This window comes from Mastomys coucha, unplaced genomic scaffold (genome assembly GCF_008632895.1).
Source record: "Mastomys coucha isolate ucsf_1 unplaced genomic scaffold, UCSF_Mcou_1 pScaffold6, whole genome shotgun sequence".
Taxonomy (NCBI): Eukaryota; Metazoa; Chordata; class Mammalia; order Rodentia; family Muridae; genus Mastomys; species Mastomys coucha.
In genome coordinates, this window is record NW_022196912.1 from 9,887,368 (window position 1) to 9,900,417 (window position 13,050).

Below are 13,050 nucleotides of genomic sequence, written 5' to 3' on the forward strand. Positions count from 1 at the left end.
AAACAATGTTCTAGATGCACACACACCTCTCCATTGAGTTATTTTTGCTGGCCTGTTGGAATATCTCAGTGAACTGAGGCTTAGGGATTCTTCCCAGAGAAAGTCAATGGGATCACACATACTAGAACTGAGTGATTTTTCTTTCCCACCAAACACTGCAATGCCAGCACTCAAGTGATGATAGCAAAATTAGAAGTTCAAGGTCAGACTGGAGAGATGGCTCAGTGGTTAAGAGCACTGACTGCTCTTCCAAAGGTCCTGAGTTCAAATCCCAGCAACCACATGGTGGCTCATAACCATCTATAATGAGATCTGATGCACTCTTCTGGGGTATCTGAAGACAGCTACAGTGTACTTATTTAAAATAATAAATAAATCTTTTTTAAAAAAAAGAAGTTCAAGGTCGGGCCAGGTAATAGTGGCCCACACCTTTAATCCCACCACTTGGGAGGCATAGGTAGGCGGATTTCTGAGTTCTAGGCCAGTCTGGTCTACAGAGTGAGTTCCAGGACAGCCAAGGCTATACAGAGAAACCCTGGTCTGGGCTGGAGAGATGGCTCAGCGGTTAAGAGCACTGACTGCTTTTCCAAAGGTCCTGAGTTCAAATCCCAGCAACCACATGGTGGCTCACAACCATCTGTAATGAGATCCGATGCTCTCTTCTGGTACGCCTGAAAACAGGAAAAATTATAATAATAAATAAAATTAAAAATTATAATAATAAAAGAAAAAAAAGAATTTCAAGGTCATCCTCTAAACTCAAGCCTTGAGTTATCTGGGACTCTACCTTAACAAACAAAGATATAAATCTGGAACCCAGCACTGGGGTGATGCCAGCCAGCACAAGCTGTAAAGAACACATAGCCTCAAAGGGCATTTTTCCTGAAGCTGTGGAAATTGCCAGTCCGGGGGCCGCCATGGCTAGTCCCTTAGCTACAGATAGTAATGAAAACCAAGCCTTAGAATGGGTAAGAATGATAAAGAATGATTGCCCACTGCCCTGAGCTCTAGGCTGGGCTACGCTATAGTCTCACCTGATGCCCTAGATAACTATGAAAACCAGGCCACAGAGAGCGTGTGTGTGTGTGTGTGTGTGTGTGTGTGTGTGTGTGTGTGTGTGTGTGCGCGCGCGCTCAAAGTGCATGAAATAATATGTGGAACGCCCTAGTTGTTATTGGCTGAATTTAGCCTGAAAACTCTGGTCTGGCATGGCAAAATTGCTCACCTCCCGAGAGCCCGGAGGAGAAACTTCATGCTGAGTGGACCCCACTTGGACTTGGACGTCTGCTGCTTAGACAGCAAGCCTGCACCCGCAGCTCAGCTGCAGAGGATCAGGAGCAAGGAACATCAAGTCGCATCTCATCTGCGTGCTGCCACCAGGAGCTAGGGATACGCCTGCCAGACGGGAAAGGTTAGTGAAGGAGTGAGTGAACAAACAAATGCAGGCCCGTTTTACCATTTATTTGCTTTTTGGCGCTTTTTGAATAAATAAAAGTATTAGAACCTCTTCCATCGGGTTTTGAGGAATTTGTTTCTGCCACATTTTACACCCCAAAATCACAACACCGGGGGTGGGAATTGGGGGACTGAAGCTGAGGAAGCTTGTGGCCAGAGCTACATAGTGAGATCTCAACCCCCACTCTCAGATCAAAACCCAACAACTTGTTCCCAAGCCAGATAATACAGAACTGAAGCTTTTAAAATAAAATAAAATATGAAAAATCTCATTTTAAACCTGCACTTTGGGGGGAAAATATATTTGCTGTTAAAGAGTGGATCAATTAATAGGAGAGGGGCTGATTCTAATTTGCTTGCATCTAGGATGGGAAGATCATTCCGGGGAAAGCTTGGCTGAAGCCAACCCCAAGCTCAGTCGTTCCTGAGGCCCTCCCTGGGCTGGGAGAGGACTGGGACTGCGGAGTGGGAAGAGACTGCTGGGAGAAGGGCGGAAACAGCAGGGGTTCTGATTGCTGGCTCCTTAACCAGCTAATCTTGGTTCATTAAAGCTGGTAAAGGCCCTTCTCTTTGCAGAATGAATAGAACTCAGTGGGAGACTTCATTCACTGTGAAAATGTCTTTGATCTTCTGCATGGAATCTGAATGCGGCTGGTTGTGGGCAAGGGCTGGGTGAGAGATCCCCATTTACTGCCAGGTTTCCCCAACTTCCTTTCTGACTCAAGGCTGCTTAGCTGGAAGGTGTCTCCCCTTATCTTGAGTACCCAAGCAAGTGTTTGTTTGGGTTGAGTGTCTGAAATGGTGACCTATTAAGCAGAAACCATTGCTTTCCATTATTTCCTATAGCTCCTGAGCCGAGACACAGAACCTCTTCAGTTTATTTTTGTCTTATGTTCATTCCTGAATCAGCTGCGTGCATGCATGTGTACTGCATACATAAGGAGCCTTAAGAGGGCATCAGATCATCTGGATCAGGTAACATGTGACTATGCTGCCAGGTGATGGAATGGAATCCAGGAGCAGCAAGTACTTTTTTTTTTTTTTTTTGTATGTAAGTATACTGTAGCTGTCTTCAGACACCCCAGAAGAGGGTGTCAGATCTCATTACGGATGGTTGTTACCCACCATGTGGTTGTTGGGATTTGAACTCAGGACCTTTGTAAGAGCAGTTAGTGCTCTTAACCACTGAACTATCTCTCCAGCCCAGCAAGTACTCTTTAACTGCTGAGCTTATCTGTTTTGTTTTTTTTTTTTTTTTTTTTTTTTTTTATATTTTTGAAACTGGATATTGCCATGTAGCCCAGGTTGGCTTTGAACTCTGATCCTCCTGTCTCAGTTTTCCAAGTGCTGGGACTGCAGGAATAGCCCATCACACCCAGTTCAGATTTTTTTTAATGTAATGACTTTACTGAACTGTACTTCATAATGAGCTGACCTGAAGCAGTGACATACGTTCACAGTAGCTAGCTCTTCTTGTCTCGCAGCACTAATGTGCTTACTATCAGCTCCTCTCTATAAGCAGCACTGTGGGGAGGGAACCCAGAATTGCTAGGAGCGGAGTCCAGCAACTCTCCTGATTGGAACATTTGCTGGGTGGGGAGTGAAGTGGGCACGTGTTGACACAAGGTGGGAGCCCATCAAACCAGTGAGAAGGATTTCTGCAGTGCTTGGAACTGCAGCCACCACAGGCTCAGGACACTGGGGGTGGGGGGGGCAGCGGGGGTGGGGAGAGCAGCGCCAACATCTCTGCCAATATGTGAAAATTGAAGTGGTTTACAGAAAGAGCCCAAATTTCCCCAGATGTCTAATTCCAGCCTTATTTCCCGTGCCAGTTCAGCACTCAGAGAACAGTATTTAAGCAAAGAGCAATTGTTGTGTATGCTTCCACTCAGCAATGCAGCAGTCCTGCACTTTGGAAAGGAAAAAGGCAGGAAAAAGCTGCTATGGATAGGGATTAGTCCCAGGGTCCCTGCTTCCAAAGGCAGCAAGAGAAGTCTGCTGCGAAGACAGATGATCAAGATCAATGAGGAACAGACGAAGTTTACAGTTTGAATACTGTTTTAGGTTTGCCACAAAACTGAGGCGACACTGATAACCTGCCATCCCCACGTAGAGCCTCCCCATAACCAGTATCTCACACCAGAGTTTACCATAGTTGAGGGCTCTGCATGGACAATTAATCATTATTTCATATTAAAGTTTATTTGTGATGGTGGACCTTCTATAAGTTTGGACAAATTGGTTTGTTTTGTTTGTATGTTGTGTGTGTGTGTTCTTATTATGTGTACTCAAATGTGTGAGTGTACATGTGTCTGCATGGCATGCATGGAGGCCAGAAGTTGATGTCCAGTCTTTCTTTAGATCACTTTTCACTTTATTTACTGAGGCAGGGTCTCTAGCTGAACCTGGGGCCTGTCAATTCCCCTAGCTAGCCAGGTAGCCAGCTTGCCTCAAGGATTCCTTGTCTCCACCTACTGGATGCTTAAGCTAGCCACTGCTCCTATCAAGTTTTTATGTAGGCTCTGGGGATTTTTTTCTTAAAAATTAATTTTATGTATATGAGCTTTCTGTCTTCAGACTCACCAGAAGAGGGCATCAGATCCCATTAGAGATGGTTGTGAGTCAGCATGTGGTTGCTGGGAATTGAACTCAAGACCTCTAGAAGAGAAGTCAGTGCTCTTTTTGTTTTGTTTTGTTTTGTTTTTGTTTTGAGACAGGGTTTCTCTGTGTAGCCCTGTCTGTCCTGGAACTCACTCTGTAGACCAGGCTGGTCTTGAACTCAGAAATCTGCCCGCCTCTGCCTCCCAAGTGCCAGGATTGAAGGTGTGCGCCACCACTGCCTGGCCAGTCAATACTCTTAACTGCTGAGCCTGAGTAATCTTAATTCTGATCCTCAAGCTTGTATAACATCCCTGTGTCCACTGAGCTATCTCCCCAACCCCAGGATGTTTAAAAAAAAAAAAAAGGTTAAGGAAATATAAACCACAGGACAGTGCTACTGGTCATGGAATAGCTAAGGAAGTAGGTAACATTTACATCTAACCTCCAGTGAGAAGCCAACCGAATAAGCTCTGGGGCAGCATGCTTCACAGTAAATGGAGGGGGAGCAGTACATGCCAAGGCCTAGAGTGACTGACATGGAAGCCACAGCAGGAATGGACTAGAGGAGTCTGGGGGTGCAGATCAGTGGTATGGCACGTGCCCAGCATGTGGAAGACTCTGTTCGATGTCCAGCTCTGGGATGGGGCAAGGAGGCCCTAAACAAAAGTCTTATAGGAGGATATGTGCCCATTTTTTGGACGATTTTTTGTTATATTTATTATTACTGTGTGTGTGGTTGTGTGTGCAAGCACTTGTGTAACATTCACATGCACATATAATACATATGCACCATGGGCACACTATTAAGAGCCGGTTGTTTCCTGGTTACCGAGATTGAACTCAAGCTGCTAGGCTTGTATGGTAAATGATTTTAACCTGTTGAATCATGTCACTAGCCCCAGTATTTCCTCTTTTAAATTAAAAACACAGCCACCACACATGGTTAAAAAGGGCAAATGTTAATAGTAACCAACAAGTACACTTCATGTCTCCTTCATTCTCCCACTCCTTTATTGAGGAACAACTGCCTGTGCACACATTCTGGAAATCTTTTAAGAAATATCATCCATCAATGTCCTCTTCACTTTGAGACAGAGTCTCTGGATAGTGCTCATACTGGCCTCAAACTTTCGATCCTCCTGCCTCAGTCTCTAGATGGCTGGCATTGTAAGTGTTCCACATCTTGTTCAACTGTCTTCTTTTTAAAGAAATAATAAAGTGATTCTCTTTCTCCTTCCCCCTCTCTCTACATATTTATATATATATGATTCATTATATGTATATACATATATGACTCATTATTTTTTATGCATATGGGTGTTTTGCCTGAATATTATGTCTTCACCACAAGTTTGCAGTGCCACGGATGGCCAGAAGGTGGCACCTGATCTTCTAGAACTAAACAGCAGTCAGTTGCCATGGAAGTGCTAGGAACCAAATCCAGGCCCTCTGGAAGAGCAGCTAGTGTTCTTAACCACTGAGCCATCTCCCCAGCTCCCAGCCTAGAATTCTTTAGAGGAGAGGGCTGTGTGGAGTCTGGCAGAACCCACTGTTCCTGACACTTACAGCATTGATTTATGCAGGGGCAGTTGTATATATTGGGCAAGCCATTATGATCTCTCATTACATAAAATTAGGAAAGTTAGAAGGCTATATTTTCATTTACAGAGCTGCTTTTTAAACTTATTTTGTTGTCTGTTTTATAGTGCAGTACCTAGGGTTATAAATCAACAACAGAGTAGAGGCTTTTAAAAGCAGACAGAATTGCTATGCAAGCTGTATAGAAGGTAGTGTCCACAGCTCCAGGCAGGCAGGGTGTTCGGAGTGCTTGAATATAGCCAGTCACACGGTGCCCCGTTATCATGAGCACAGTATGCCAGAAATACAAACGAACACATTCTTCCTTTTCCACAATAACAAAATTCATTGAAAAACAATAAAATCACAAGGCACATCAATTTTCCTGGTAGCAATTGTGCCAGGGAGTCCCAAGTCCCTTCACTGTCAGCTGAAACAAACATGAGTTCTTTCATTCTAATTTTAATTACAGATTTCAACTCTCCTATCAAATACCACATATGTATCACACAGTAAACGCATCTCTCCAAAGATGTATATGAGTAGGTTACAGAATGGCTACAAAGGGTTAAAGTGGCTACAGCAGAGTAGCAGGACTTATAAAGAGGCCAGGAGAGACATCTGGGGATCTGGGAGATGAGAAAGAAAGCTCTGTGGAGGGGTGGGTGGGGTAGCGGGGAAGCAGATAACTAACCTGTTAGAGATATGTCAGAGGTGCTGAGTCAGGCTGAGTCACAATAGCTGCTGGGTCAAAGTTGAGTTGAGCCTCAGGGTCAAATTGCAGAAGTGCAATGTGGGACCATGGAGATCAAGATGTGAAAGAAGGGTCAGATTCAGACAGGTCGATGAGGGAATCCTAGCAATGTGTGCCAACTATGGAGAGCTGAGCCCAGCTGAGTCCCTGGGACAGTAGGTAGAAAGTCACACACCAGGTAGTCGGATGACAGGTGAGTGGGTTGTGTATGAAATGTTAAATGTACTTTTGGGTTTGTTTGCTTAATTCTTTTTTTCTTTTGAGAGGGGTTCTCTATTTAGCCCTGGTGGTCATCATGCAAACCAGGCTGGTCTTGAACTTACAGAGATCTGCCTGCCTCTGCCTCCAGGGTGCTAGGATGAAAGGCTTGTTAGATGCCCTCTTCATGGGTCCAGGGGAGGGTGTTGTATCCCTTCCTTAGCCTGTAGTGCCCAGTAAGTTCTTGAGCCTGTTTTCATGCCTTTCTTTTGCATGCATATGTATGTAAGATGTATATGTACATGTAAGTATGCATATCCATGTGTCTGACTACAGGTGTGTGCCTGCCATAGTAAATTCATCAAAGTCAGAGAACCTCTGGTGTGGGTTCTCCCCTCCACCTTGTTTGAGGCAGTCTTACCTTTGCTGCTATGTACCCCTGGTGTTCTAATTAGGGTTACTATTGCTGCGATGAAACACCATGACCAGAGAGCAAGTTGGGGAAGGGAATTTATTTAGCTTACCCTTCCAAATCATAGTCCATCATTGCAGAAGTCAGGACAGGAACTCAAGCAGGGCTTCCAGCTGGAAGTTGGAGGCAGGAAGTGATGCAGAGGCCATGGAGGGGTGCTGCTTACTGGCTTGCTTCCCTTGGCTTGCTCAGCCTGTTTTTTTACAGAACTCAGGACTGCCAGCTCAGGAATGGCACCACCCACAAGGGGCTGGGGTCTCTCCCATTGATCACTAATTGAGAAAATGCCTTATAGCTGGATCTCATAGGGGCATTTCCTCAACTGAAGCTCCTTTCTCTCTGATGACTCTAGTTCATGTCAAGTTAACACACAAAATCAGCCAGTATGCCCGGCTAGCTAGCCTGTGAGCTCCCAGAGATTCTCTTGTTTCATCTCCCATCTCACCACAGGCACACTGGGATTATGCACAAATGTGTCCGGTTTTATTTGTGCTCTAGGGATCCAAACTCAGCTCTCCTCACTTTTACACAGCAAGTGCTTTAACCAATGGGCTACCTTCACAGTCCCTGATACGATGCGACTATGGTCATAGGCTTCCTACAGTTCCAGTTAAATAGATAAATCCGGAGGGCAGAACTGTTCTGCATGTAGGAATAAGCCATTCATCAGTAGGTGCCTCCTGGCAAGAGTGGACTGGGCAGATGGTACTGATTATGTGTCCACCAAGAAGCAAAATCCACCTGCTTCTATATCTGCACTCAAAATGGAGTCAACAGCTGCTTGTAAAATGGAGTGTCTCAGGGTATGGCATAGCCTGAAAAACCTCTGTTTTGCACATTACAGAGTAATTTAGGGCAGGGTACAGCCTTCCTGCTCATCACCAGGGGTGCGGGAATTCACACTGAACCCAGAGCTAGCAGTATAAAGAGCAGAACTTTTCGATTAATGTTTGATGTTTCGTGTTACTTATTTCTGAGTTGGTGCATTTTTTTCTAGGAATCATATTTACAACGACATGCATATGAATCATGTATTTGCAATGACATGGCATATTTGCACTAATAAACATACATGAGATGGGATTTCTCCAGTGTCACGCACCGAGCTGTCTATTGCCCTTACGCTATCTGTCTCACTCCGGATACCACTTGGCATTCTGAAGCTTCCCATGGAGGATAAGCCCAGCAGCCATCTTGGACAATCTGAACTCCTGAATGCTGTGATTACAGGAATGTACCACTAAGCCCAGCTCATTTGACTCGGGCTTCATGCATGCAAACACTTTATCAACTAAGCTGTATCCCCAGCCCGGGTGTTGGAGAATAGTTTCATGTAGCCCAGGCTGGCCCTAGGTTTCCGTTTTAGACTTTGAAGGATGCCTTGGTGAAAAGGAGAGAATGCCTTGGGGAATTGTTCGGGATCACTGGGACAGGAAAGAACCACGGGGAGAAGGCTGGGATGACGGTCTAGATGCTGGAGATGGGAGTGGCTAGAGCTAGGACTGGCTAGAGCCTTCTTCCTGCCATGCTGCTGTGGCTAGAGGGTCTTGAGCAAGTTCCAGCCACATCTGCCATAAACCTTTGTTACTCCTCTCTGAAATGGGTTGACACATTGAGAATGGAAAAAACCCACCTTCCTTTCAAGCTCAAACCCTTCCTGATGCTTTTTAAATTTTAAAGTGTGCTAAGGATTTAGATATGATGATACCAGATGCCATCCTGAACCCAGAAGAGAACCCGGCTGTACTAACTGCCCCACAGCCATCCTCTCAGAACACAGTGGCATAGGTCTGTTTGTAAGAATGTTTCCTAAGCCAGGTTACACTGAGGCAAAGCCATCATTTCTGCATGCTCTGTATACTTTGTTTAAGAACGTGATTTGGGTGTTGCTGTTGGGTTAATGGTATCACAAACAAACACTCTTAGTGTTTGTTCCATTAGAAACAAAGAAAATGATTTAAACCTATCTAGTCTGATAAATACTGTGATAATATAGTTATGAAGCCTATGCTGCACTGTCACCAAATTAATTTGTTTTCTAAGTTCAAATTTAATTTAAAAAGAAATATTTCTCTAACTGCTTCCAACAGCAGACTGCAAAGGGGTTTCTGCATAGAGAACACAGGAAATAAATATAGTAATGTTCAAGTAACCAACACAATGGCTGTTCTGTTGCTTGTTGCTTTTAGAATATTTTTAACAACTTGCTGGTGAATTGGCTCTTGCTGGTGTGAAGCCAGGCTGGTAGCTGGTTCTCATTTGCTTTTATTTCTCCCCACCCCCCTCTGGTCACTGTGTCCTATGATATATCTATCCATTACTAAGACCTGCTAGATACTGGGCTAGGTTTCTCATAACTGGCCTTCATTTTTACTGACACAAGGTTAGGGTTTCTATTCCTGGCTTGCTGAAAGAGCCTTTTCCTTAGAATAACCCACAGGGCAGAGCGTCTTCCTAAACTAAGGCTTTCATCTAGCCACTTCTGTTATTAAAGCTTCAGGGATCCCATTTCAGATAGCCCGGCATGGACACAGGTCTTGGAACTCCCGTTGTTCCAGCCAGACAAATGCATTAGCTTTCTTTACAGTCGCTAATCTTTCACATCTGGCATCTGCTCCCCCGGAATCCTTGGCTCCTTCTGCCAGCACCTCCTTCCATTCCGTATTGAATTCACTTCCTTCAGGATGTTTTCCTTGCTTAGTAGCTACTTAGCAGATAAATAACTCTTGTTTTTGAGCTTTTAATCACATTAAGTGCTTTAAAAAATAAATGATCCAAGTCTAGGGATAAACAGCTTACAGAGATTTTCATTCTCTAAGAACCACCCAGGGTGACTTTGTCAGAATAGAACTCAAATTTGCAGGCGGCTGTGTTTTCACTAACATCTACCCTAGAACCAGAGCTAATGACTCCTTATGGTGACCTCTAGCGGACACGGGGCAGTCCTACAAAATTAGTAGAGGGGAAAGTAAAACCCTTCCCAGGTACTCCGTGGTCACTGGAGCGCATCCCACCCCTCCACCCTCCTTACACAGTTTTATTTCCAGTGTTTGTTTTGCATCTTACGCCGTCTCCCTTATATATGACTCACCTGTTTCTTGCCTTTGACGGGCTGGGCTGCCGGTGTCGGAAGTGTGAACTGCTGTTTAAAATAATACCTGCCAAGTCGAACCCCATTCCACAAAGCCTTTTAACACTGCCTCTGCGTTTGGAGGGCCGGTGCGGCAGTCGCACGAGGGGTGCAACGGGGAGGGAAGGAGTGGACATCGAGATAGCAAGAAAAGGAGAATGCAAGATCGAGGCAATGAGACATTCTGGTCTTGCCAGTGAAAGAAAATTCTCTCCAGACTGCCACCCCACTCCACGGGAGGCATCGTGAGAGCGGTGTAGGCGCCTTCTCAGGACCCCAAGGCTGGGAAAGCGGGGAAGTAGGGCGAGTCCGCTGGCCCATGGCATCCCTCAGGGAGCAGGGGGTGGGGAGAGCTTGGTGCGCGGCCGCCTTCGGAGCGCACGGCACGTGGGGCACCCCACGCGCGGAGAGGAAGCGCAAAGTCTGCAGGCAAAGCCGCGACTGGGTTGCATGCTTTGAGAAATCCTTTGGGGCGGCCTTAGGAGCCGACCAGGGTTCCCAACAGTCTCTGGCGAAGGCTCATCCAGACGCCGTCTGCTCCCCACTTCAAACCTCGCACCTTGGTCCTCACCTCTGCACCCCTCCTTCCCTCCTGTTTCCTCCCTTCGGGAACTGTTTAAAGGAGACTGGGGGGAGGTGTGCCCATCATCCCGATGGCGCACCCCTCCCGGCCACTGCGGGCGGGGGCGCACGGCGTCACGAGGCGGGGAGCCCGAGGTCCGGGGCGGGGCGCCGGGGAATCCCAGCCCGAGCGAGCCGGGAGGTGCGGGCGCGGGCGGGCAGGAGGTGCGCGCGGAGGGAGCGGAGCGCGCCGAGCCGGCGGGCGAGGAGGAGGACGGCGAGGGAGGCCCCGCCCCCGCCTCCCGGAGCCCGCTCCTCGCCGCCGCCGAGCCCGCTCACTTTGCCTTTCGCCTCTGGACGGCGGCCGGGCTGCGTGAGCCGGGGACCCCGCAGCCCTGCCCACGGCGCCTCGGCTAACGCTCACCTTCCTGGAGCCCGGCGCCACCTGGAGCCGCGGACGGCCACCCGGACTCCGAAGGGGGAACCCGGGAGCGAGGGGCGGCGGCGCTGACACCGCGAGGGACGCGGGCGGTGCGGGGCGCGAGCCCCGGGGGAGCGCGGGCCCCGACGGCGCGGCCACCCCGTGCGCGCGGCGGGCAGGCCCCCGGGGCGGCCAGCCATGACCTTCGGGCGCAGCGGGGCGGCCTCGGTGGTGCTGAACGTGGGCGGCGCCCGGTACTCGCTGTCCCGGGAGCTGCTCAAGGACTTCCCGCTGCGCCGCGTGAGCCGGCTGCACGGCTGCCGCTCGGAGCGCGACGTGCTCGAGGTGTGCGACGACTACGACCGGGAGCGCAACGAGTACTTCTTCGACCGGCACTCGGAGGCCTTCGGCTTCATCCTGCTGTACGTGCGCGGCCACGGGAAGCTGCGCTTCGCGCCGCGGATGTGCGAGCTCTCTTTCTACAACGAGATGATCTACTGGGGCCTGGAGGGCGCGCACCTGGAGTACTGCTGCCAGCGCCGCCTAGACGACCGCATGTCCGACACCCACACCTTCCACGCGGCGGACGAGCTGGGCCGTGAGCAGCCTCGTCCCGCCGGACCCGAGGCGGCTCCCTCCCGGCGCTGGCTGGAGCGCATGCGGCGGACCTTCGAGGAGCCCACGTCGTCGCTGGCCGCGCAGATCCTGGCCAGCGTGTCCGTGGTGTTCGTGATTGTGTCCATGGTGGTGCTGTGCGCCAGCACGCTGCCCGACTGGCGCTTGGCGGCTGCCGACAACCGCAGCCTGGATGACCGGAGCAGGTACTCCGCCAGCCCTGGGAGGGAACCCTCCGGGTAGGACGCACTGCTTTTTGCCCGTCCAGTCCGTCCAGTCCCGTCTATCCGTGCCGTCCGTCCGTCCGTCCGTCCGTCCGTCCAGTCTCCGTCCTGTCTGCCTGGCAGCTCAGCTAGGCTTTTTTCTGCCCCAGGAGGCCTCTGGCTCTCCAACCTAGGGGTGTGAGGGATGTGTGGGTTCCCAACCCCGCCCCTTTTCCCCAGGCACAGCCAGCGGGTGTGCTTGAGTCTCACCTTTTAGAGTACCCCCACCCCCCCAGGCTTTGTAGTTTATTTCTGACCAAATAGCAACCTGCTAATTAGATTTTCCAAACTTTTATTGCCAACACGCAATAATTTGCACGATAATTCAGTTTGAGCTAAGAGCTCTTTGAAATATGTGCCAATACTGGTGGTGTTTGAAGAGATGAAGTCTCATTTCGGTGAAATGTGGTCTGCCTCAGTGCCCACACATTCTGCACACCCTGCCCCTGGCATAATGTGTGCTGGGATGGAATTGCCGTATTATAAAGGAGGCTAATTTAGTGATAGACTCTGAATAATGGATGCCTGTGCCGTTTTTCTTCTCTCCTTTCCCACTAGGGTGGACCTAGCAAATTCCTTTCCTCTGTGTGGTGTTAAAGATTTAGGGTTTCATTCAGAGGGTCTGCAGAGCGGGGAAGAAAACAAAAACAGCTATTTATTACCTTGGGAGAGAAGAAAAAGTGAAACTTCCCCAAACCCAGAAACAGGAAAGGATTTGGTCATTGAAGTGCCCCCCACCCCCACCCCACTTTACTAGGATGAAAAGAAAACACTTTAATCTCTCCTGAGATGGTGCTTACCTCTTAATGGAGATAACACTCTCCTGTTTTTAGAACAAGTGAGTTTATTTTGCATATTTGGTGGGAGGAATAAGTAGACTAAAGTTGGACTTTCAGAGCAGACAGCCATTTTGGGCATAAAACCCAAACTGTATATTTTCTTTCGCCCTTTGTTTGATAACTCTTCTAGGAGCCTTCTCCCATTCATTTTCTGTCCTAATCC

The 13,050-nt window shown here is 48.4% G+C and overlaps 1 protein-coding gene across 2 annotated transcripts in view; it reads left to right on the forward strand.

Annotated features, from left to right (window-relative positions):
* Window positions 1–11,089: 11,089 nt before the first annotated feature.
* The window catches only part of Kcng3 (potassium voltage-gated channel modifier subfamily G member 3), a 51,894-nt gene continuing 49,933 nt past the window's right edge, over window positions 11,090–13,050 (forward strand). Inside the window, exon 1 of one of the 2 annotated variants that reach the window (XM_031356746.1) lies at window positions 11,090–12,024. In XM_031356746.1, coding sequence (XP_031212606.1) covers window positions 11,369–12,024 — 656 coding nt within the window. In that variant the 5' untranslated portion in view covers window positions 11,090–11,368. The remainder of the gene's footprint in view (window positions 12,025–13,050) is intronic. The other variant, XM_031356747.1, reaches the window with a different exon arrangement.